The sequence below is a fragment of the Molothrus aeneus genome, chromosome 27 (assembly GCF_037042795.1).
Source record: "Molothrus aeneus isolate 106 chromosome 27, BPBGC_Maene_1.0, whole genome shotgun sequence".
NCBI classification, from domain to species: domain Eukaryota; kingdom Metazoa; phylum Chordata; class Aves; order Passeriformes; family Icteridae; genus Molothrus; species Molothrus aeneus.
This window is the reverse complement of record NC_089672.1, coordinates 1,065,307-1,087,562: the sequence shown is the minus strand read 5'-3', so window position 1 is coordinate 1,087,562 and position 22,256 is coordinate 1,065,307. Positions and strand designations below refer to the sequence as shown.

Here is a 22,256-nt window from a genome sequence, read left to right as displayed (position 1 = left end):
AGTTCAGCTCAGCCCAGCTCCCACCCAGGGAGCACAGGGAAGAAGGATGCAAATCCCATCTTGGGTTGTGGATTGGAGCAGGGGTCACAGCTGATGGCAAAGCAACTCATCACAGAATCCCAGACTGGTTTGGGTTGGAAGGGACCTTAAGGACCACCTTGTTCCACTCTCTGCCATGGGCAAGGACACCTTCCACTATCCCAGGTTGCTCCAAGCCCTGTCCAATCTAGTCTTGAACACTTTCAGGGATGAGACAGCCACAGCTGCTCTCAGGTCAACCTCAGTCCTCACTCCCTCACAGGGAAGAATTTCTTCCCAATATTGGCCCCAAAACGTTGCTGGGGAGCATTTCCCTTTGCATTCCTGCTGGTGGAGAGGCTTTGGACAGCCATGTGTGCCTGCCATGAGAGCCCTGGGCTCCCCCCTCAGCACTGGCTGTACGGGTCAGGGCTGACCCGCAGGGCTCTGCAGAGTCCTGAGCAGCGTCTGAGTCCTGGACAGGAGCACAGGGGTGGGAGGGGCAGTGAGTCCACGGCTCAGCCATGGCCACAGCCTGTGCTGGCACCGCAAACCTCCGGCGCTGGTGGGGATGGCCCAGGCGGGCCCTGGGCCGGGCCGTGCGTCCCCAACACCCGGGAGCAGCTGCAGCACTCTAACACTGGACACGGCGGCTACTCGGGGGTAAAGCGACACGGCCGGGCACTTTAGCACCCAACCTTAGGCTCTCTAAAAAAGAGAAAGAGACAAGTTTTTAAAATCCTCCATGTTAGAGAAAAGGCTGGATTTTGGTTTCCTCCTGCTGCGTGATCCGGAGGCACAGCTCTCTCAGCTCTGGCTACCCCTGCAACAGGAACGGGGTGGGGAGCCAAAGCTGCGTGATCCGGAGCTGTGCTCGGCCCTGGCTGTGTCCCTGGCTACCCAGCACCTTGCTGCACCCGGGGCTGGGCACTGACCCTGGCTCGCCCCATGCACACCCAGAGCCACCATTTCCTGCTTCTGGGATGGCACTGGGGGAGCCGAGGTGAGGGCTCAGCCCCTCCTCGCCCACGTCCCCAAGGGGCACCCAGCCCTGCCACAAACTCGCCCCACTTGGCACCCACTGGTGCTGGCACAACTGGCTGAGTTTGCAGCAGGCTGGGGTCCCCCAAAGCACACGAGGCTGTGCAAGACCCCCCAGGAAGTGCAGGGGTGGGTCATGGCCACATGCTTCTGATTTTGCCACCAAGGTGCCCCCTCCTCCTGGCATGATGCCACCCAATTTGCTCAGGCTCCCATAATAAATAGGGGAGCAAATTTAGCCCTTCTCCTGGGAAGGTGGTGGCTTTTTTCCTTCCTGAAGTACAGGAGCAGGTTGACTTTTGGGGCAAGCAGGGGCTGACCCCACTGCTGCCTGGCCGCAGTTTGGAGTGGGGTGTTTTGCACAGCTCGTTTTGCTTCCTGAGCCCCCCACCCCCTCCCAAAGAAAGGAGAGAAGAAGAAAAGAGCGTTTACGTACCATGGGACTTACCCCGAAATTGGAGGCGGCGAAGCGGTCGGAGGCGTTGGCATTGCTGGAGGCCGTGGTGTGAGCGTAGTAGGCGTTGATGTTGGCCAGCAGGGTGCTCATCACCGCCGGCACCCCGGGGCACATGTACTTGGAGGAGAGGCAGGCAAAATGCCTATGGAAAGAGGTGGCAGTGGAGGGTTTAGGGCCATGGGAGGGGATGCAGGGTTTGGGGTGCATAAGTCACTGAATCCCAGAGCATCCCAAATTGGAAGGGAGCCACAGGGATCATCAGTGCAGCCCCTGTGCCTGCACAGCCACCCTGAGCAGCCCTGGGAGCTTCTGAAGCTGTGGCAGCCTTGGCACCATTCCCTGGGGAGCCTGGGCAGTGCCCAGCAGCCTCGGGGGGAAGAACCTTGCCCTGAGCTCCATGCCAAGGCCTGGCCCAGCTCCAGCCCTTGCTGGGCTCCTGTCCCTGTCCCAGAGCAGAGCTCAGCCCCTGCCCCTGTACCTGCCCTGGGCAGGAGCTGCAGCCCCCAGGAGCCTCCCCTCAGTCTCCTGGGCTCCAGCTGAACCAGCCAAGTGCCCTCAGCTGCTCCTCAGCCCTTCCCCAGCTCCGTGTCCCTCCTTTGGCCACTCTCCAACAGCTTTGGGTCCTTTTGATCTTTGGAGCCCAAACTGGACACAGGACTTGAGATGAGGCTGTGCCAGAGCGTGCTGGGAAGGGGAAGGATGGGTGCACAGGTTTGGGGCCAGTCTGCACTCAAGGCAGGGAGGTGAGTGCCAATGGCAGCAGGAGAGGAAGATGGGGACAGTAACCCTCCACCTGGGGGGTGGGTGCAGCCCCTCTGAACCAGATGGGGGTACAGGACTCACGTCATGGCCTGGTAGATGGACTCCACCCCATAGCGCATGGCAAACTCATCCACGATCTCCTGCGCTGTCTCATCAAAGTAAACCTTCCATGCATCGTCCCCCTTGGCGTCGGGGATCTTCACCACCCCGTTGTTTTGCAAATCCGTCACAAAGTGGAACAGGTTCTGGAGGTACAAATGAGTCCCATCAGCTCCCCAGGGCAGGTGGTGGCAGGGTGGCACTGCTGGGGAGGGGGCTGTCTCCCCTGTGCCTGTCTGGGCTGCTCACCTCATGCAGGCAGGTGTACTGAACATGGTAGGGAGCCACCTTCTCCTCACCCTTGATCTCCACACTGATGTGCAGCCGGATGGCTCCCGACACTGCAGACTTGTCTGTGCGCTTGTCTGTGGGTGCAGGGAGAGGGACAAGGTGTGAGGCTTCCCTGGGGCAACCCTGCTCACTGCCAGCCCCAAAGAGGAGCACAGTCCTCTGGCACAGGGCTAGGGCTGAAGGGACACCCAGAAGGGTGTGCAGCCAGGCTGGGGTGGGATTTGGCCACATTTCCAGCTACTAGAGACATGGCCTTTCTGTGCCTCAGTTTCCCTTCTACAGGAGGCTGGTGTTCTAGAACCTCCTGGGTAGAGGGTTCTCAAAATGACTGGGAGAACACTTTATCCTGATGGCTTTTGATATTAAATATTTCTAAGAGCAGACCCTGCTGCAATAACCTTCAGCCTATGGCTGGCAGCACTTCCCCCTTGGAGTCCAGGGCAGCGGGTCCCAGGCTGAGCAGGACGTGGCACCCCCTGAGCCCAGGGCCAGGGTCCCAGGCTGTGCTGCTCACCGAGGTTGTACCAGACGTCCATCTCCCCGCTCAGGGTCCGGACCTCGATGATGGTCTGGCCCAGGAAGTCGTCAGATTCCCTCTTGAAGCGCTGCTTGACGCGGGACTTGATGTCATCGTCCTCGTCCCAAACACGGACCTTGATGCGGTCAGAGGAGTTGTGGCACTCGCTGGAGAGGTGACAAAAGCCCCAGCATGAGCAGTGAAACCTTTCCAGCTACTCCCCATCACTGCTTCCCTAAACAAAAGGGACTAGCACAAAGCAGGAACTGGGCAAGAGAGCAGATGCAGGGGCACCGATCCCCTCCCAGCGGGCTCTGTGCCACACCCAGGCAGCCCCAGCACAGCCTGGATCAGCCCCTGGAGTCACACCCTCATGGCATAAAACACAACCCCAAGGGACCCCAGCACCTCAATGGGAGCAGGATGAAGCCCAGCTGGCTCCCCTCATCCTACTGGGACATGGCAAGAGCCAGCACAGCCTGGCACAAGCACGAGTGGCCAGAGAGGGGAATGGGGAGACCAGGGGTGAACTTACAAATGGAAATTCTCCTCCCAGACTGGGTTGAGATTGCCGTAGATAGTTTTAGTCCTTTTTTTGGTCTTTCCAACCTGGACAGTGACATAAGGATCACTGGAACCTGTCTTATCCTTTGCTTGCAGGCCCTGGGCACACACCACTGCAGCACAGCACAGCACAGCACAGCATGGCAGAGAGAACAGACAGAGAGAAGTCAGTGCCACAGCCACATGAAAATCCCCAAAACAGGAACCTGTGTCTCCCCAGGGGCTGAAGCTGCCTGGCAGAATGAGGGGTTGGGCAATGGGGACATTCCCATGGTCCCCAAGGTTAACCAGCTGCCTACCTGTGATGCTGATCTTGGCTGACCATTTGGAGGTGCCATCCAGGACACTCTGTTTGACCGCCTTCATCTGCTGTGTGTGCGTGGTCTTGTTGACCCCAAACACCTCCTGGATCAACTCAAATATCTCTGGTTTGTTGCGCTCCCGGATCTTCATGCGGTCCTTGAGCACCATGATGATGTTCTGGGTCCGGTCCTCTGCTCCATGCTTGGAGCTCTTCTCTGCTGCTCCTGGGAGAGGACAGGCATGGGTGAGATGGGTTGGGGGGCTGGTGGTGCCCAGGAGAGAGACAAGAGATCTCACAGGTTGGCGTGGTGGGCTTGGGGACAGGGACAGGAGGAAATGGCCTCAAGTTGCAGCAGGGAAGGTTTATCAGGGGAAACTTCTTCCCCAGAAGTGTTGTCCAGCCCTGGGCCAGGCTGCCCAGGCAGTGGTGGAGTCACGCCTGGAAGTGTGCAAAAAACATGTGGCTGTGGCACTTGAGGACACTGTTTAGTGGTGGCCACAAGGGTGCTGAGCTGGTGGTTGCACCTGATAATATTAAAGGTCTTTTCCAGCCTTAACAATTCCACGATTCTACGATTCCATGCATGAATTAATCCAAACCTGGAGGGATCTACCCCCTGCCCAGGATGAGTCTGCTCTGCCCATCACTTCTCCCATGCCCAAGTCAGGAGCAGAGCTCCCTGGAGCTGCTCCCTCCTTCCTCTGCAAGGTGAGAAGGGACAAGGCTGTGGGCCCCAGGTCCTTACTCTGCAGGCAGTCAGCGTTGAGCAGGTCCTGGCACTTCTCGTGGCACTTGACGCCGCACTCAGCGCAGCGCATGCCCTGGCGGGCAATGCCCCACAGCAGCCCCTCACACTCGTAGCAGTACGTGGGGGTGGTGGCCGTCCACACCTCGAAGTTGTGGGGCGTTGTGCAGGAGATGGGGTACACTAAGGCTTGCAGGGTCTTCTTGTAAACATGGTTTTTCTGTGCAGGGACAGGGGAGAGAGGGGGAGAAACGCTGAATCAGGGCAGAGGATGCACTTGGGGACGTTGATTTAATGGTGGTGGTGCTGAGTTGACAATCAGACTTGATGATCTTATAGGTCCTTTCCAACCCTAATGATCCCATGATTCTATCCCCAGGTGCTGCCATGAGCATCCCAGATGCTCAGGCATCACCAGAGGGTGCTGGTGGGGTACAGACTCTGCATCTCCACTGCTGGCCCAGCCCCCCAGGCTCAGTTTCCCCCTCCCACCATCCCCAACCCAGCCCACCCCAGCACCTACCAGCTCCTCATTGTTCAAGGTGCTTGAGGCCAGCGCAGATGTGATTCCTGCTTTCCTGGACTGGACCAGGGACTGTGGGAAAGAAAGAGGATCAGATCCAGCAGACCATGAGAGCTCCCTCCTACAGCCCCAGAGGCTGTGAAACACCCAGGACAGACCCCAAACCCAGACAGGGAAGGACCCTGGCTGCATGGAGAGCAGCGGGGACAGCCCAGCTCCCATTACTGCCAGCACTGCTGTGCAGTGGGACTGGAACCAGGGCAGCAGCCTATGACATTCCCAGTTCAGCAGCCTATGACATTCCCAGTTCAGCTCCAGTGAGGCAGAGCCTCTCACCATGTGTCTGAGACTCCTGAAGGGGGCACTTACCATGGCCTGTGGGCAGCCAGGGCCAGCGAGGGGGGAATAAAAAGCCATTAGTGCAAACACTTCCCAGGAGAGCCCCTTCCCTGCCAGAACCAGTGGGAGTTGGGGGAACACCCCCTCATCCAGCACTGAGCAGTCTGTGGTGGGGGCACTGTGTCCCCAAGCCACAGCACTGGTTGCAGCCTGCAAATCCCAGCAGGGAAAGGCAGCAGACCCCCAAACCCCACACATTGCCCACCCCATCACCCCCCACCCCCAAAACACCAACACAGCACAGTGCAGAAGCATCAGCAGCTGCCCAAGAGGGCTGGGGTGGGGCACCAAGTTGGGGACGGCAAGGGGGTGGGGAAATGTGGGGAGACAGGTTGGGAACAGGAGGGTGGCACCCCAGGGAGGGCACACAGTGGAGCTGACAAGGTGTAAAGAGAGGGGGAAGGAGGAGAAGGGCACCTAATTCTGGGGGACAAGGGTGTCTTTGTTTCCAAAATTGCTGTCTCTTGTCATCAGGAGCGGGAGGGGACCAGCAGAGTGACCCTGTGCAATTGAGCCCAGGGACTGGAGGGGACCCCATCATGGGGGGCCCACACATCGGGGGTCTCCAGCCCCACACACTGGGACAGTGGGGACAGGAGCACAGGGTCTGGGCAACTTGGAAAAGCCATTGCCAGCCCTCCCCTGGTACGGGGGTCTGTCTGTCTGTCCAGCACCAGCGTGGTCCAAGCTGCAGGGACAGCTTGGCACGGCAGCTGGGACACAAAGGGGCAGGAATACAGCACCAGTAAAAAATGGGAAACCAGATACAGCCCTGGGAAACCTTAGGCTGATGCTTGGGGTAGGGACCAGAGCTCCGTTAAAGAGAAGCACCCTCGGGTAGGGAGAGCCCAGCTCCCCACTGCAGGGAGGGCCAGGAGCCCCCCGGGCAGTGTGGGACGCCCCCCTCGGCAGGGCTGGGGGCAGGGGGCTGGCCGGCAGCCCCAGGGCGCTGTCTCTTTAACCCCTCGCACCGCGCTCACCAGATCGCTGACTAGAGGGAGAGATTTGCGTCCAGGCTTAATGTCGGGCATGCTGTTAATGCAGCGCAGAAACCTTACAGCCGCCCCCCTGCCGCAGGGAAGGCCCAGCCAGGCCACAGGAAAGAAAACAGAGAACACAAGCCATGTTAGAGGCAGCTGGGGAGCGGGGCACGGGCGGCGCAGTCCGGTGGGGCAGCAGGAGCAAAGCTGGCAGCTGTGGGGGCGTGCCTTGGGAGGAACCTCACCAAATCGCTAACTAGGGGGATGGGTTTTCGCTTGCGAATGTCCGGCATGCTGTCTATAATGATCAGCCCACCACCAGGCCTGCAAGAGAGAGGAGAGTCAGCGGGCAAGGGGAAACTGAGGCAGGAAGGGGCCCCCTGCTGTTGCCCCACGGTCACTCAGCACTTCAGAGAACCACGGAATGGTTTGGGTTGGAAGGGACCTTAAAGCACATCTCGTTCCATGCCCTGCTAAGGGCAGGGACACCTTCCACTAGATCAGGTTGCCAACCTGGCCTTGGATACTTCCAGGGGTGGGGCAGCCACGGCTGCTCTGAACAATCTGTGCCAGGGCTTCACCACTCTCACAGGAAAGGATTTCTTCTTAATATCTAGGACTTGGAGAATATGACTGCAAAGCAACCCCTGAGTGGCCAGGGACCCACCCATGGGATCCCCATTCCCACCACCACTCCAGCCAGGGTAGGGATCACTGAACTAAAAACTAAGGGGAAAGGGATTTTGGTAAAAAACTGTGATTTTTCCCCACATGGAGCTTAACCATGAAATGAAACCCAGGAGAAAAACTGCCCATTTGGCTTAGTCAGCTTTGGCTTTGCAGTGTGAGGCTGGAGAGCTGGGGTTCCCTCTGGGACCCCCAAAGGGGAGCACTGTGCAGGTGAGCCTCAAGTTTTGCTGCAAGGGAACCCAAGGCAGGAGTGGAACTTCACAGCCCTGCTGGAAAGAAACCCCTGGAGTGATCTGAGGGTTCTCAGGCAACCTACCAGGTTCTGCCCAGGTCCATGGCAGGGCTGTCTGCGAGGGCAAGACAGGACTGAGAGCTCCAGCCTGTCCAGGTGAGAGGCTCTGGATTCCTCATGACACCACTCCATGGGGGAAGCAGGAATTGCCACCCCTCCTGATCCCCATCTCAACTCACCTCCTCGCTCTCCCCCTCAGCAGCAGCTCTTGGGGTCACAGAGCAATGTCATGTCTGCTGGCTGCTCCAAAAGCACTGACCAGCCCCAAAATTCAGCTCCAAAAGACTGGCCTCCCTGAATGCCCACAGCCTGGCAACCCTTCCCCACACAAGCCCATTGATGCTGAGTTCATTAATCACATCCTAATGAGGAGAGGGGCTGAGATCCCAGGGGGCAGAGTGTGCCCAGCTTCCCCTTGTACTCACCCGCCTTTGAACCACAGGGATTTTTCTCCATCACCTTCCCCGCGGGCCTGGAAAACAAAGGACAAGTGTCAGGGCACAGCAAGAGCCACCAGCATGGGGACAGCGCCCCCAGGGCAGTGAACGCTCACAGCACTGCAGGAGCATGGAAGGATGAGCAGGGTGGGCAGAGAAAGGTGTGCTCCAAAACCAAGGGGGCTCTTCCCAGCAAAGAGCCAGCACTGGGAATAAATCTCTTCAGGAGGCTGAGCTGGGTGAGCAAGTGGGTGGGCTTCAGCAAAGGGAATGAGGCTGGTAAAGCAGGGGGCATGGCTACACTGTGTGAAAATTCAGGGCTTGGGGGAGTGAAGAAGCATCACAAAAGCTCAGCAGGTCCTCAGGGACCCACAGCAGTTGGAAAAAAGAGCAGGGAAAAGCCAGAGCACATGGAAGAGGGTGTGTGTGCAGGGATCATCCAGCAGTGCCAGCTACCCCGGCAGGCAGGGGATTATTTTGGAGGAAAAGGGCAGAGAGAGACCATTACCCCTCCTTCATGGGCAATCCCTGAGCACACACACACACACAGGGAAGGCACACACGTGGCTGGGAGGTTCCAGGTGGACATGCTTACCTGCAGGCAGGCTACACCCCTTCCCTGCAGGAAGGGGAGACGCAGATGCAAGGGCCATGGTGGTGGACAACTGAAAAGAGAAGCGGTGGGGAGGGGGACCGAGACCCCGGGGAGCGAATCCAGAGCCAAAACAAAAAGAAAAGATGGAGGATGGAGTCTAAAAACAAAACAAAATATTGTCAACTCAACAGAGGGGAGAGGGCGGGGGTCTCGCACCAGCACACGCATGCAGCACACACGGGGGATCCTCAGCACTCCCGGCCCCTCTGGGGCATCCCACTTGGTGCCAGTGGGGTTGTGGGCACCACTGTTGGCACCACAGAGTCTGTGGATGTCTCTGGAAGCTGCCCAGGTGTGGAAAGGGGCTGTGCCCCCAGCCCTGAGCCGTGGCCAGGGGGTCCTCACCTCCTGCAGCTGCATGCAGACCTTGTTGAAGGCTCTCAGCCAGTTGGCTTTGGCTCGTGCTTTGGGGTCCTGCACCTCCTCTTCTGCCGGCTCCCTGCAAGCACACACACCCCCTGTCACCTCCCAGCACAGCACCAGGGAGGGGGGAGCAGCCCCCACAGCCCCAGCAGGTCTGAGGCTGCAACTGGGGGATCCTGATGTGCCTTGAGACAGTGCAGACATGGCAAAACTGCCCCTTGGAACCAGGAAGGACTGAAAAGGCAGCAGGTGCCACTGCAAAGGGCAGCCACAATCAGGGCAGAGCACTGGGGAGAAGCCAGAAGCTCCCCCATCCTCAGGAAACCCTGCCCTGGGCACCCAAGTGGCACAGAGGGCACAGCTGGTGACACCAGCATGTGAATTAAACATCCTCTGCCCCCCATCTCCCCAGCACAATGTCCTCTGGCCACTTCCCTGGGTAAAGAGCACCCAACACCCCAGTGGTTCCAAGCCCAGTGAAAAGTGTCTGCCTGGACGTGCTGGGTGTTGTGGGTTTTTTTCTCCTCTCCTACAAAATCAAGACACAGAGGAAAAATAAAGAAATGCTTCAAACACACCAGTCTCCTGGAGAGGCTGGTGTGATGCAACATGGAGAGAGGAACCCAGAACTGCTCTGGGAAGAGGCCATGGGGCACTCAGGAGATGAACCTGCTCAGACCTGGGGGCTCTGTCTGTGCTAATCTGGGATCCTCAGCATTAACCTGTGGTTCCCAGCAGTAATCCACAGTCCCCAGTGCTACTCTGGGGTCCCAAAAGCTAATTTGGGGTCATCAGTGCTAACTTGAGGCCCTCAGCACTAATCTGGGTGTCTCAACACAATCTGGGGTTCTCAGCACAATCCATGGTCCCCAGCACTAATCCACAGTCCCCAAATCCTAGCACAGGACTCCTAAGTCCCCTGCCCAGTGGGTACTGAGGCAGAGATGACCTGAGGCCCTCAGGTTCCTGCTAGGTCTTGGGCCTAAATATCCTTTTTTTTTTTTTTTAACAGCTCATTACACATTGGTTTAAATTTGAGATTCTCCATTCCTGCTGTGTAATTTAAACTAAATAAAAGGCTGAAAAAGCCCATCACAGCGGTTCACCTCTGCACGGAGCAGTGACACTCACTGAAAATGGAAATGATCAATAATGATATTTGAATAATCTGTCCCCAAGACATGAATTATTCACATGCTGCACCAGGAACCTGACCACCAATTAATTCACTTGTACAGCACAGGAGGCCATGGATGAGCTTCTACCAGGCCTGGGGAGAGGACTGACTTCTGTAAAGGAAATCTCCTCTTCTGACCAAGCTCCACCCAGGGTGCCAAGAGCCTATGCCAGAGGAGAGGAATCACAGCCCTGAGATCCCATTCCCCCAGCCCCATGTTTGTCCCAGGTTATAAACCTGCAGCCCTGCAGCCCCAGCAGGTTCCTGAACACCTTGAGCCATGCTTAGCACAGGGGGTGGCTGGGCCCAGGGGCCCAGGCCATGTGCCCAGGGTGCTGGCTCTTGCCTGGGTGGCACAAGGTGGGCTTGCCCCACCTCGATGGCTCAGGCACCTGGAAAAGCTCCAGACACAGCAGAAGGTCCCTGGTCCTGTGCCAAGCACCAGCACCATCCCTGACCCACCTCCAGAGCATCCTCAGTGCCTGCAGGCACAGTGCCATCGCAGGGACACCACAGGTCAGCTTCCCCTCCTACCTCTCCGCTGGTTTTGGGGGCTCAGTCTCCGGGGCTGCCTCTTGCAGGGGAACTTCCTCCTCTGCCCGCTGGGCCTGGAGGGCCTCAGGGGCTTCCTGGGGAGCAGAGGTGTCCCTCTCCTCCTTCCTCTCCTCTTTCCTCTCCTCCTTCCTCTCCTCCTTCCTTTCCTGCTGCTGAGGCTTCTGCTGTGGGACCAGCTGGGGTTGCTGCTGCTGTTGCTGTTGCTGCTGCTGTTGCTGCTGCTGCAGGACCTGTTGCTGTTGCTGCTGCTGCTGTGGCTGCTGTGGCAGGGGTTTCTGTGGTGGTGGGTACGTTTCATGCTCAGGGGGTTCATAGGTGTCCTGCTCCCGCAGCTCCTCCTCCTCCTCCTCTTCCAACTCCTCTTCCTTGGGGTAGCCTTCCTCAGTCTCACTGTAGTCCTCAATGAACTCTTCCTCCTCCTCCTCCAGGTAGAGATCATCATCATCCTCCTCCTCCCAGCGGGGGGAGTCCTTGCGGTAGCTGACGGAGCTGTGGCAGGAGTGGTAGGAGTCCCCGTCCCTCTCGTCCAGCTCCGAGTCCCTCAGGCTCTCGTTCTCGAAGTCCTCGCTCAGCTGGGAGCTGCCCTGGCTCAGCTCGGCCGACGAGGCGTAGCGGCTGCTCCCTGTAGGGCTGAGGGGCGAGGGGACACAAGGACAGGGCTCCCGTGGGTCCGTGGCACCCCAGGCAGAGCCCCAGGCCCTGCACCAGGGCCGGGAGGATGTGCAGCTCCCATCGGGAGCCGAAGGCACAGAACCAGGAAACTCCATCGGCTGGAACCAGCCCCCCAAGAGGGGCACTCTGAGCTGCCTGCCTGTGCCTGGGCTGACAGTGGGGATTGGCTGACAGTGTCTGTCTCCTGGGCTCACCCCAGCCAGGGGTGGGGACAGCAGCACCCCCAGCCAGATCCTGCCTCCTGCTGCTGCCATTCACCCTGTCCTGCCCCTGACACACAGATCTGTCACCCGTGCTCTGCACAGCCCTCCCAGGCACCCCCACCCCAGGACACCCCCTTAACCCCCTCACTCCTCTTAACACCATCCCTACCTGGGGGGCTCCTCTCTGCTCTTGCTGCCAGGCCAGACTCCTTCCCCCACCCCATGTGTCCCCCCAGCCCCCTCCTCTCACAGGTGCCTGCACTGGGAGGCCCACAGGGGCCCTGTGGCCCGGGAGGCTGCCAGGGACAGGGCAGCCCCATGGCTCCGTGGGGACAGGCTGACAGAAGCAGACATGCAGACAGGACAGGGACATGCCAAGGAAGAGGCCGACACCACGTCTCCAGCACTGGCAGCCAGGGCTCAGGGGGTGCGTGAGGGGACAAAGGTGAGGGGCTGGGCTGGGCAGAGCCCAGAGTGGCTGAGCCAGGCTGTGGGAAGCCAGGGGACACCGCAGAGAAGGGAGTACTGGGGGATGGCTCAGGCTGATCCCAGCTGGGAGGGGTACTGGCGTCATCCAGGTACCTTGGGAAGGAGCACTTGGGGCACAGGGATGCAGGAGACACAGCTCACACCTGGAAACCCCACACCTCCCCATCCTGATCCTGGCCAGAGCTGGGAGAGGCACTCTTGGCGCATCGCAGGATCCCAAATCACTGCATGAAGCTTTTGCCCAGACAGGCACACCGTGGCAGGTGACCAGGAACAGGGAGTGGCATTTGAGTCCCCCAGGGCCCAGTCCCACACCCGCTGACACGACAAGGAACAGGCAGCGGTGCTGCCAGACAGTGGCAGTGCCAGCAAGCGGGACCAGGATGCCGGGACGTCACCCCATGAACTGGGGTGCAGCAGCAAGAAGGGCTGGGGAGGACACCTGGAGCACCCCAAAGCTGTCCCTGTAGGAGGCTGATTCGGGGCGGGGAGGGTGGCACAAGGCCGCCCTTGCCAGGACTGGTGTTGGCCTCACCATGGCTGCAAGGACCGAGCACAGCACTCTGCGACGGCACACGGCACACGCACAGGTAGGGACCCACCTATCCGATAGGTCTAGGGACCGCCTGCTCTCAAGGGAAGGCTGGCGGCTGGTCCGCCTGCTCGACTCAGAACCGGACTCAGCGTCGCTGCGTCCGTTTGCGGCAGAGTCTACGCTACCATAGCGTCTGCCAGGGGAGGAGAGGAACATGGTCAGCGAGGTCCCACCGCCACCCGCCACCCCCTGCTGCCGTGGGGACACTGGCAGGGAGGCTCTGTCCACCTGGATGGGGCTGGCACTTTGGGTTGGGCCCTGCCACGTCTGTGTCCCCAGCCACCCCACGCTCAGCTGCCCAGCTCCCAGCAGGGACAGCCAGGGGTGGGGGGCCCCAAGCCCAGTGAGGACAGAGGAGGGCAGTGACCCAAAAGAGTTTGAAAACTTCCCAGTGAGAAGGAAAGGTTTGGATGGGGCCAGCACCACCCTGCTCTTCCTCACCTCATCCTTCCCTCTGTCACCCACCGCACTGGGAGCGCCATCCCTGGCGTCCCCCTGGGGACCCGCTGGCCTCTGTCACCTGTGGGGGAGGTTGAGAGAGCCGGTGCCAGGGTGAGCTGGCTGTGGCCACTGTACCTGATGGGAGCCTGGTCCGAGTAGTCCATCTCGTAGCTCTGCATGGAGTCAGTGTAGGAGTCGCGGGAGCTCTGCTGCTGGTGCCTCATGGGGTACTGGTGCACGGAGGCGTTGGGCTGGGACGTGGTGTAGTAGGGTGGGGGGATGCTGTTGCTGGTCTCGCTGCGGTAGTCACTGTCCCGGTCGTCCACGGTACTGTCAGGGTCATCGTCTGCAAGGGGCCACAGTGAGCAGGGCAGGGGATGGCCCAAATCTGCCCCCCACCCTGCACAGACCCTTTAGTGCCACCACTGTATCCCCACCGCTGTGAGACTGTGCTGGGGAGGTGGGCCCAGGGCAGGATGAGGGGCGAGCTGACGTTGTCAGCACAGGAAGGGTCTGGGGGGATGAGGGGAAGGTGGAGGGGGAATTTGGGACATACAGAAGGGGGAAGAGGATGGGGGCAGGGACCCTCCCTCTGCCCCACCAATGCTCCACCACAGAGGCAAAGCCTGAGCTGCTCATTGCCACTGGGACACCCCAAGGGCACAGAGCCCCATGGTGCCATATCCCCACCAGCCCATGGGGACAGCCCTGCCCAGGACAGGGCACTTGGTGACACTGTCCTCACCCAGTACAGAGTCAAGGCACAAGGCCACAGGCTAGACCCAAGCTCCAGGTCCTCTGAGCCCTGGGGCCAGGCAAAGAGGGATGTGCTGGGGACCCCCAGGCTGGGAAGAGAGGAGTGGGCAGGATACTTACTCTGCTGTTCTCCCCAGCCAAAATAATTCCAGTTGCCTACAAAGAAAGGGGCAGAGACAATAAAGATGGAGGCAGCTGGTTGGGAGGAACCAGCATTGCCCCAGGGGGCACCCTGGGTTGGGGACACTGCCCTGGGGACAGCATCCAGCATGGGGCACACTGGCACTGGGACACTGCCTGGGCCTGAACATGATGACACCAAGCTGGACTGGAGACAGTGCCCGAGGTGGGCATGGTGCCACTGACCCAGGCTGGGGACAATGCTATGGCCAGGCATGGTGGCACTGACAGGGGACGGGGCCTGGGGGTGGGCACAGGAGCACTGAACCATGCATGCCCCTGGGGTGGTTATAGAAGGGGGAACTGAGGCATGTGTTGGGACAAACTGAGCTGCCACCCCAAATGCCTCCACAGGGCCCCCATCCAGCAGCCCCCAACACCAGCCTGCTGCCCCTTGCCCCAGTGGAACTGTCCTCATCAGCCCCATTGCTCCTATTGCTCCCCTCCACCCACAGGAAGGCTCAGCCACTGTGGAGCTGGGAGACAGCAGAGAAACACTGGCAAACACAGGAAGGACAACAGGAGTGGGGATGGGGACTGGGTATGGGGTGGAGTTGAACCCCACTTGGGCTGGGGTCCAATGCCCCAAAGCAGATGTGGAGCCCATCCCTTAAAATTCCTCAGTGTGGGAAAGGAGGGTGTGGGTGTCCCACAGCGGGGCAGGGACAGGGCAGCACTTACAGCACTGTGAGCCATGCACAGGCAGAGGCTTTTCCTGCTCCTCCTGGAAGGCATACTGGGGAGAGAGGGGCTGGTGAGGGCTCCTGCTGGCAGCACTGCCCCTGCCCCCTCACCCCAGGCTTGGCAGCACTCACATCATCCTGGTCCCGCATCGCATTGAGCTGCTCCAGTTTCTTGGCCCAGTACCTGGCCTCCTCCTCAGGGATATCTGCGAGGGCAAAGACCCCAGCTGGTGCACAGACCTCCCAAAAACAGCCCTCAAGCTTTTGGACCCTCAGCCTCAGCTCCAAAGCTCATGAGCACCCCTGGGGCTGAGGGCAAGGAAGGACAGCCTGGGCCTGGGGCACCCACCCAGCGGCAGCTCAAAGCGTGTGTCAAGGAGGATGCGGTGGAAAGTCGGATCCTTGGTGCCCGAAATCTCGTTGTCAGTCATGATGACCTGGGAGTCGAGTGTGAGCCATTCCCCAGGTCCCTCCTGTCAGGTAGAAATGGGGTGAGGAGAGCTCCCAGACCCTCCTTTTGTTTCCCCACAAGCCCAGCACACAGGGTGTGACCCCAGGCAGGATGGGGAAGGCTCTGCCTGGCCCAAAGGACAGCTGGGGGTGGCACATGTCCCTTGGGGTTCAGCAGGGAGATGCCTTTGCCTGCCTCCTACCTCATTGGACTGCCTGATGGTCCGGAGGGGTATCCACACCGTGCCCACCATGGTGTCCCAGATGAGCCCCTTGTTCCACACCTCCACAGTCAGGCCCAAGTCCAGCCGATTGATCTCACTGGGGACAGGAAAGGTATCAGGTTACCCCCATGAAGTTAACCCCCCCTCGGGTCTCAGCAGCCTCCTGGGACCACCCCAGCTTCTACCTGTCCTCTCAGGGACTGCCAGGACTCAGGTGAGCCCCTCAGATCTGGGCTCAGGGCAGTGGGGGACTGCCCATGTTGTTTATGGGGGCAAGGGGGAGCAGCAGGGATGGGGGAGCTCGGGGGACCCCTGGACACTCACAACATGAAGTCCTGCACAGCCCTGGACACTCACAACATGAAGTCCTGCTCCCAGGAGGGCAGGTTGCCCCGCACTGCGATGGTCGTGCTCTTGACATTTTGCACCTTCAGGGTCACGTAGGTGTTAAACTTCTCTGTGGGAACGAGCAGAGGGTGAAGTGACCCCCAGTGTGTCCCCACTCCCCAACACTGCCCCCTGCCACCCCCACACACTTCCCTCAGCACCCCAGTCCCAGGAGAGATCCTACATCTGCCAGGGCTGGGAGGATGTGAGCCCCCCACTCCATCCAGGGCATCCCCATTTGTGTGTGTGTGTCCCCAACTTGCCAAATGATGCCTCCAGAGCTAAGGGTCCCCTTGACCCCCTTCCCCAGCCCCTCCTCTGATCCTGCCACACCCAACCAACCCAAGAGCCCCCCACTCTCTCCCCTCAGGTGGGGTCTCACTCACCTTGGGGCCCATCATACTTGGCCTTTTTAACTGTGGGGACAAAGGGAAGGAAGAAAATCAGGCTGAGACCCTGGGGAAAGGCTGGGGATCCCCACCAGGGTGTCAAAGGGGTGGGAGGACCCCAGTCCTGGTTGACCCCCACGCCCCCCCAGCTGCCAGGTGAGAAAAGTGCTGGGATCCCCCATGCCAAGTGAGGTGAGGGATCAGATATGAGATGGAGGGGAGAAAATGCTCCCCCAAAAAAACGCTACTCTGGGACAGCTTGCAACCCCAAATGACCAGCCTTCCTCTATTGAGGGGGTGTTACCCCCCCTCACCCCACACTTTTGACTTGGGATTTATTTGGAGAAACAGATGATGTTACCATCCATATCCAGAGGAAAACCGGTGACATGGGGGACGCTGTTCCCCACTCGAGTCCCATCTGGGTGGCAGCAACCCAGCAGAACCAGGGTTAAGGCTCTCCCAAACCACTGACCCACATTTCCCGCAGGAAACCGGGTGGGTCAGGGCTTGTAACCCTCCCTGACCGAAAACAGCCCCAGGGGTAGAGGAGATGCCCCCCCAAAATCCTATACAGCCCCAAAACACCTCCCACACTGCATCCCAGCCCTGCCTCTCCCGTGGGGGCACTGTGGGGCTGGTTCCCATCGTGTCCATTGGGGGGTGCAGGGAGCCCTCTGATCCTGTTCAGTTCCACGGGAACCCCCCCAGCTCTGGCTGACACCCCCCAGCTGTTCCCCGTTGGGTGGGGGTCGGTCCCCAGCCTGTGGCTGCAGTGGGGGGGCAAAGGGAACCGAGCAGGGCCGGTACCGGCGCCGCCAATGCCGGGGGGCGGCGGGGCCCGGGAGTGTCCTCGGAGCTGTCGGGAGGGGACCGGGCGGGGAGGGAATGACACAGCACCCGGAGAACGCGTAAATGACGCGGGTGCCAGCGGGTGCAGGACCAACGTGACCGAGCAGGGATGAAAATAGCCCTGGCGACATCAAAGGTAATTTGATTTCGGAGACGTGCCACTCGCCAGCCGCTTATCAGCCGCCACCAGCGCTGGAGGGGACGCGGGGCTGCCGCCAGCGCCACGTGCCTGGCAGGGCTGGGAGGAGGCACCAGACACCTCGGGGAAACTGAGGCAAGGGAAAGCATCACCTCGGAAAACAACTGGGGACCCTCTAACTCAGCTGCCTGCCCTGTGCCACTGAAAGGGTGACACCCTGCGTGGCTTTCTGCCTCAAGGAAGGTCACCAGCGACGTCAGTGGCAGCCATGTTCCCAGGGAATCACAGAGATGGGGAATTCACACTTGGGAGCTTGGCACAAAGCTCCGGGATCCAAAGATCCTCGAGTGACACAAGGCTGGGAGCCTGGGGGCTGTGTGGGGATGGCTGGCACCACTGTGTGTAATGATTATGTAAATGAAATAGAATGTATTTATACATTATATTATACATATTATAAATTGATATCATTCTATTCTAACAGAGCATTTGGAGCCAGAACCTGCCTGTGGCTGACAGGGATCCCCCTTCCCCCGGGCCCAGGGGCACCCACTATTCTTCACCAGCTGCTGCTTCCAAAAAGGAACGGGAGAGCAGAGGAAGGAAAAGCTCCAAAAATACCCGAGCTGACAGGAACAAACAATTACCCAGGGGACACGTGGCTTTCCTGGCTGTCATCTCCTGCCAGGGAGAAGTCCTGCTATCACCATCTGCAGGATGTGCTGCCCTCCCACCCATCAAAGGGTCCCCAAAGCTGGCACAGGGGTGGTGAGACCTGGGGTGCCACCCTGGGGCTAAATTCAACCTGAGTCTCCAGGCAAGGAGCTGAGGACAGTGTGACACTTATGTGACATCAACAAGCTGGGGTCTCCCCAGGCTGGGGTGATCTCACTCCTCTCAGGGGGTGTTGAATAGTTGGGGAAATTGAGGCAGGAGGCAGCTGGCAGAGATTGGACTGGGAATGGCATGAAAGCTGGGCTGGGCTATTGGCATGCCCCAACAGGCCTGTCTGTCTGTCTGTCCACCCCTCTGCCTGTCCACACATCCATCCTGCTGCCTGTCCATTACCAGTCTCTCCACCCACCCATCCCTCCAGCCATCCACCCACCCATCTGCCATCCATCTTGCTGTCCATTCATCCTCCCACCCCTCTATCCATCCACCCACGCCTCTGTCCTTCCTGTCTCTCCACTCACAATCCTTCTGTCCATCCACCCACCCCTCTGTCCATTTTCCTGTCTCTCCACTCACCCATCCTTCTGCCTATCCATCCATTTGCATGTCTGTCCACCCACTCCAACCACCCACCATTTGTCCATCTCCTGTGTGTCCATCCCTCTGTCCCTCTCTGTTCACCCACCCATGCCTCTGCCTGTCCACCCCACTCTCTGTCCACTCACCGGTCTCTCCACACACCCTCCCTATGTCTGTCCCCCCATACATCTGTCTGTCCATCATCCAACCCTCTGTCCAACCCTCCATGCACCCCTCCATCCATCCTTCCATCCGTCCACCCACCCCTCTGTCCTTCCATCCACCCCTCTGTCCTTCCTCTTCCTCTGTCCCTCCACCCACCCACCCCTCAGCCTCCGTGATCACGTCTCCCATCCCCTTCATCCATCTGTCCCTCCGTCTCTCCATCTGTCTCTCCAGCTGCCCGTCCGCCCGCCTGTCCATCTGTCCGTCTGCCTCCCGCCACTCCAGACACCCCCTCCTGTCCCCACTCACCCCACACTCCCAGGTCACTCCAGTGCCTGTCACACAGGGACAGCCCCTGGCACGAAGCCCCCCAGGAGGGGCAGGGAAAGCCGGGGGGAGGCTCTGGGGTGGCACCCCCGCCCCCGGGACCCCCAAAATAGCACGGGAAGCGTGAGCAGCGAGTGGTGACAGGGCACTGGGGGAAGCCCCAGCCCACTCGGAGCTGCTTCTGAGCAGCCACCCCCAGCGCCACCGAGGGTGTCACCACATGTGACAGTCCTTTAAGTGGCAGTAAAGAGGCACCTCCCCTGCCAGAGGAGAGTCCTCGAAATCTGGGGATGGCGGGGGGGCACACAGGGGCACGCCAGCTGTGGCACTGCCACCAGAGAGGGGGCTGTGACAGCACCTCAGGGACATGGACACGTCAGGGGCTGGAAGGGGCACAGCCCCCATCCTGATGAACTCAGGCAGCACCAGGAGAGCCCCATTTCCTCCAGATTTCTCCTGGGGTGGGCGAATCCCAGACACTCTATGCCCCCACCCTTGTCCCAGCTGTCACTCTGCCACCTCCATCCTCTGACCCCAAGACACACAAGTGCTACCCCGTCCCCACCAGGATGTCATAGGGCCTTGACAAGGGGGTAAAGGGACCCCCCCCGACTTCTGTCCCCCCTCACTGAGCATTCAATCCAGACTGACCAGCGAGGCTGAGGCCAAGCCTGCAGGACTCATTTGTGCACTGGGGTGGGCAGGGCTCAGTGTGTTCAGTGCAGGGATCCCCTACCTGGGCAGTCCCCCAGTACATCCCAGTATGGGGTGACCAGCATCAGATCCCCTAACTGGGCACACAGCACCAGGCCCCCAGGCTCCTACCCTGACCCCCCCAGCTGCCCCGACTCCCACCAGCATCCCCATGCCAGGCTGAGCAACACCTGCAGGGGCACAGGGGGCTCTGGGGCTCAGGCTGTAATCTGAGGGGGGGATTTAGGGGTGCACAGAGGGAAGTGGGGCGGGCGTGGGATTTGGGGTGCATGGGGTCTGTTTCGGGGGGTGAGAATGTAGAAATACATAGATGGGTATGGATGATTTTGGGGGGATTGAGAGAATGTAGAGATACATAGATGAGGGTGGATGATTTTGGGAGTGGAGGGATTTTGGGGGTCGGGGATGATTCAGGGTGTAATTGGCGGGGGGGTGGGGATGGATGTGGGGTGTTGGGGGCACAGATGGGATGTTTTTGATGAGGGGGTGGTTGGGAATGCAGAGGGCTGCATCTGCAGGATGGGGGTGCCTGAGGATAGGCGTGAGGGGTGGGGTCCTGGGGGGTTGGGGAGGGGGGTATATGGGGAGAGATGCGATGGTGGGGGGGTGGGTGTATGGGCAGGGGTGTCTGGGGGGGTGAGCACGGTGAGGTCTGCGCTTGAGGGGGGTGTGGGAAGAGACACGAAGGGGGCAGGATGGGAAGAAGGGGGCTCCGAGGGGGCGGCAATCTGGAGAGGCTGGGGTGGGCGGCGAGAGGGGAGCCCCCTCCCCACGGCGGGGGAGGGCCACGGAGGGAGCCCAGGGGGGTTTATAGGGGAGCCCCCTCCCTCCCCGGCAGTGGGAAGTTATGGGGGCAGCTCCCGCCCCACGGCGCTGGGAGGATATGAAGGAAACCCGGGAGTTGTTCCGGGGGGAGCCCCTTCCCACAGCGGGAGGGGAGCCCGGGAGGGTTCCGGGGGGAGCCCCGTCCCTCCCCTGCCGTCCCCATGGGGCGGCGGGAGGCGCGGAGGGAGCCCCGTCCCTCCCGGCGGGGGTTTGGGGTCAGGACCAGCGTTCGGGGGGATCCCGGGGGGTTCCGGGGATCCCGGGGGGTTCCGGGGATCCCTGCGCGGGCAGGGCGCGCCCACACCCCCGCCCCTCCCCCACCCCCGCTCCTGGCTCCCGCGCCGCGCGCGCGCCCCCGCCGGTTCATTCATAAATCCACGCGCCGGGCGCTCGTGAATGGAGCCGTTCCCACGGCCCCCCCGCCTCACCGCCCCCTCCCGCCCGCACTCCCCTCAGCCCCGCCGGCCCCGCAACCCCGCGCTCCCCCCTCTCCGCCCCGGGCTCTGCTCCGTCCCCGCGCGGGACGCGCCCCCCGCCCGGCCCGCGCCCCGTGCCCCGCGCCCCGGTACCTCCGACGCAGAGCAGCGACATGGCGGCGGTGCGGGTGCCGGGGGGCGCGGGGGGCGCGGGGGGCCCTGGCCGCCGCCCGGCTCTAGCGCGCCGCCATCTTCCCTCAGCACCGCGGACAGCGCCTGACGTCACCGCCGCCCCCGCCCGCGCGGCACCGCCCCCGAGCCCCGCCCGGCGCCGGGGCCGAGCCGGGTCTGGGGTCCCGGGGGGGGCACGGAGCGGAACGCGCGGCACGGCCCGGCCACACGGCACGGCACCGCCCGGCACCGCCCGGCTCGGCACTGCACGGCACGGCACCGCCCGGCTCGGCTCGGCTCGGCTCGGCACGGCACGGCACGGCACGGCAGGGCAGGGCAGGGCAGGGCTCGGCACGGCACGGCACGGCACGGCACAGCCACACGGCTCGGCACAGCTACACGGCACGGCACCGCCCGGCACTGCACGGCACGGCACGGCTCGGCACGGCACAGCCACACGGCACGGCTCGGCTCGGCACGGCTCGGCACGGCACGGCACTGCACGGCACGGCACGGCACGGCTCGGCACGGCACAGCCACACGGCACGGCTCGGCACGGCACGGCTCGGCACGGCACTGCACGGCACGGCACGGCTCGGCACGGCACAGCCACACGGCACGGCTCGGCACGGCACGGCACGGCACGGCACTGCACGGCACAGCCACACGGCACGGCACGGCACGGCACGGCACGGCACTGCACGGCACAGCCACACGGCACGGCTCGGCACGGCACGGCACGGCACTGCACGGCACAGCCACACGGCTCGGCACGGCACTGCACGGCACGGCACTGCACGGCACGGCACAGCCACACGGCACGGCACGGCACGGCACGGCACTGCACGGCACGGCACGGCACAGCCACACGGCACGGCACGGCACGGCACTGCACGGCACTGCACGGCACTGCACGGCACGGCACGGCACGGCTCGGCACGGCACAGCCACACGGCACGGCTCGGCACGGCTCGGCACGGCACTGCACGGCACGGCACTGCACGGCACGGCACAGCCACACGGCACGGCTCGGCACGGCTCGGCACGGCACTGCA

General features: G+C 61.3%; 1 protein-coding gene across 16 annotated transcripts in view; it reads right to left on the bottom strand.

Moving 5' to 3' along the window:
* Positions 1-21,285, bottom strand: part of UNC13A (unc-13 homolog A) — a 37,107-nt gene extending 15,822 nt beyond the window's left edge. For 5 of the 16 annotated variants that reach the window (XM_066566561.1, XM_066566566.1, XM_066566565.1 and 2 more), the window contains exons 1-22: positions 21,184-21,285; positions 16,336-16,365; positions 15,920-16,019; positions 15,542-15,659; positions 15,238-15,361; positions 15,021-15,094; positions 14,887-14,941; positions 14,146-14,181; positions 13,405-13,615; positions 12,836-12,961; positions 10,849-11,499; positions 9,120-9,213; positions 8,108-8,154; positions 6,701-6,788; positions 5,322-5,393; positions 4,799-5,018; positions 4,049-4,276; positions 3,721-3,862; positions 3,183-3,352; positions 2,627-2,742; positions 2,360-2,523; positions 1,496-1,658 (exon numbers count right to left, since the gene is read on the bottom strand). In XM_066566561.1, coding sequence (XP_066422658.1) covers positions 1,496-1,658; positions 2,360-2,523; positions 2,627-2,742; positions 3,183-3,352; positions 3,721-3,862; positions 4,049-4,276; positions 4,799-5,018; positions 5,322-5,393; positions 6,701-6,788; positions 8,108-8,154; positions 9,120-9,213; positions 10,849-11,499; positions 12,836-12,961; positions 13,405-13,615; positions 14,146-14,181; positions 14,887-14,941; positions 15,021-15,094; positions 15,238-15,361; positions 15,542-15,659; positions 15,920-16,019; positions 16,336-16,365; positions 21,184-21,205 — 3,051 coding nt within the window. In that variant the 5' untranslated portion in view covers positions 21,206-21,285. Of the gene's footprint in view, positions 1-1,495; positions 1,659-2,359; positions 2,524-2,626; positions 2,743-3,182; positions 3,353-3,720; positions 3,863-4,048; positions 4,277-4,798; positions 5,019-5,321; positions 5,394-6,700; positions 6,789-6,945; positions 7,025-8,107; positions 8,155-9,119; positions 9,214-10,848; positions 11,500-12,835; positions 12,962-13,404; positions 13,616-14,145; positions 14,182-14,886; positions 14,942-15,020; positions 15,095-15,237; positions 15,362-15,541; positions 15,660-15,886; positions 15,896-15,919; positions 16,020-16,335; positions 16,366-21,183 lie in introns of those variants that run through there. The other 11 variants (XM_066566564.1, XM_066566568.1, XM_066566569.1 and 8 more) reach the window with 7 other exon arrangements.
* Between the last annotated feature and the right edge of the window lie 971 nt (positions 21,286-22,256).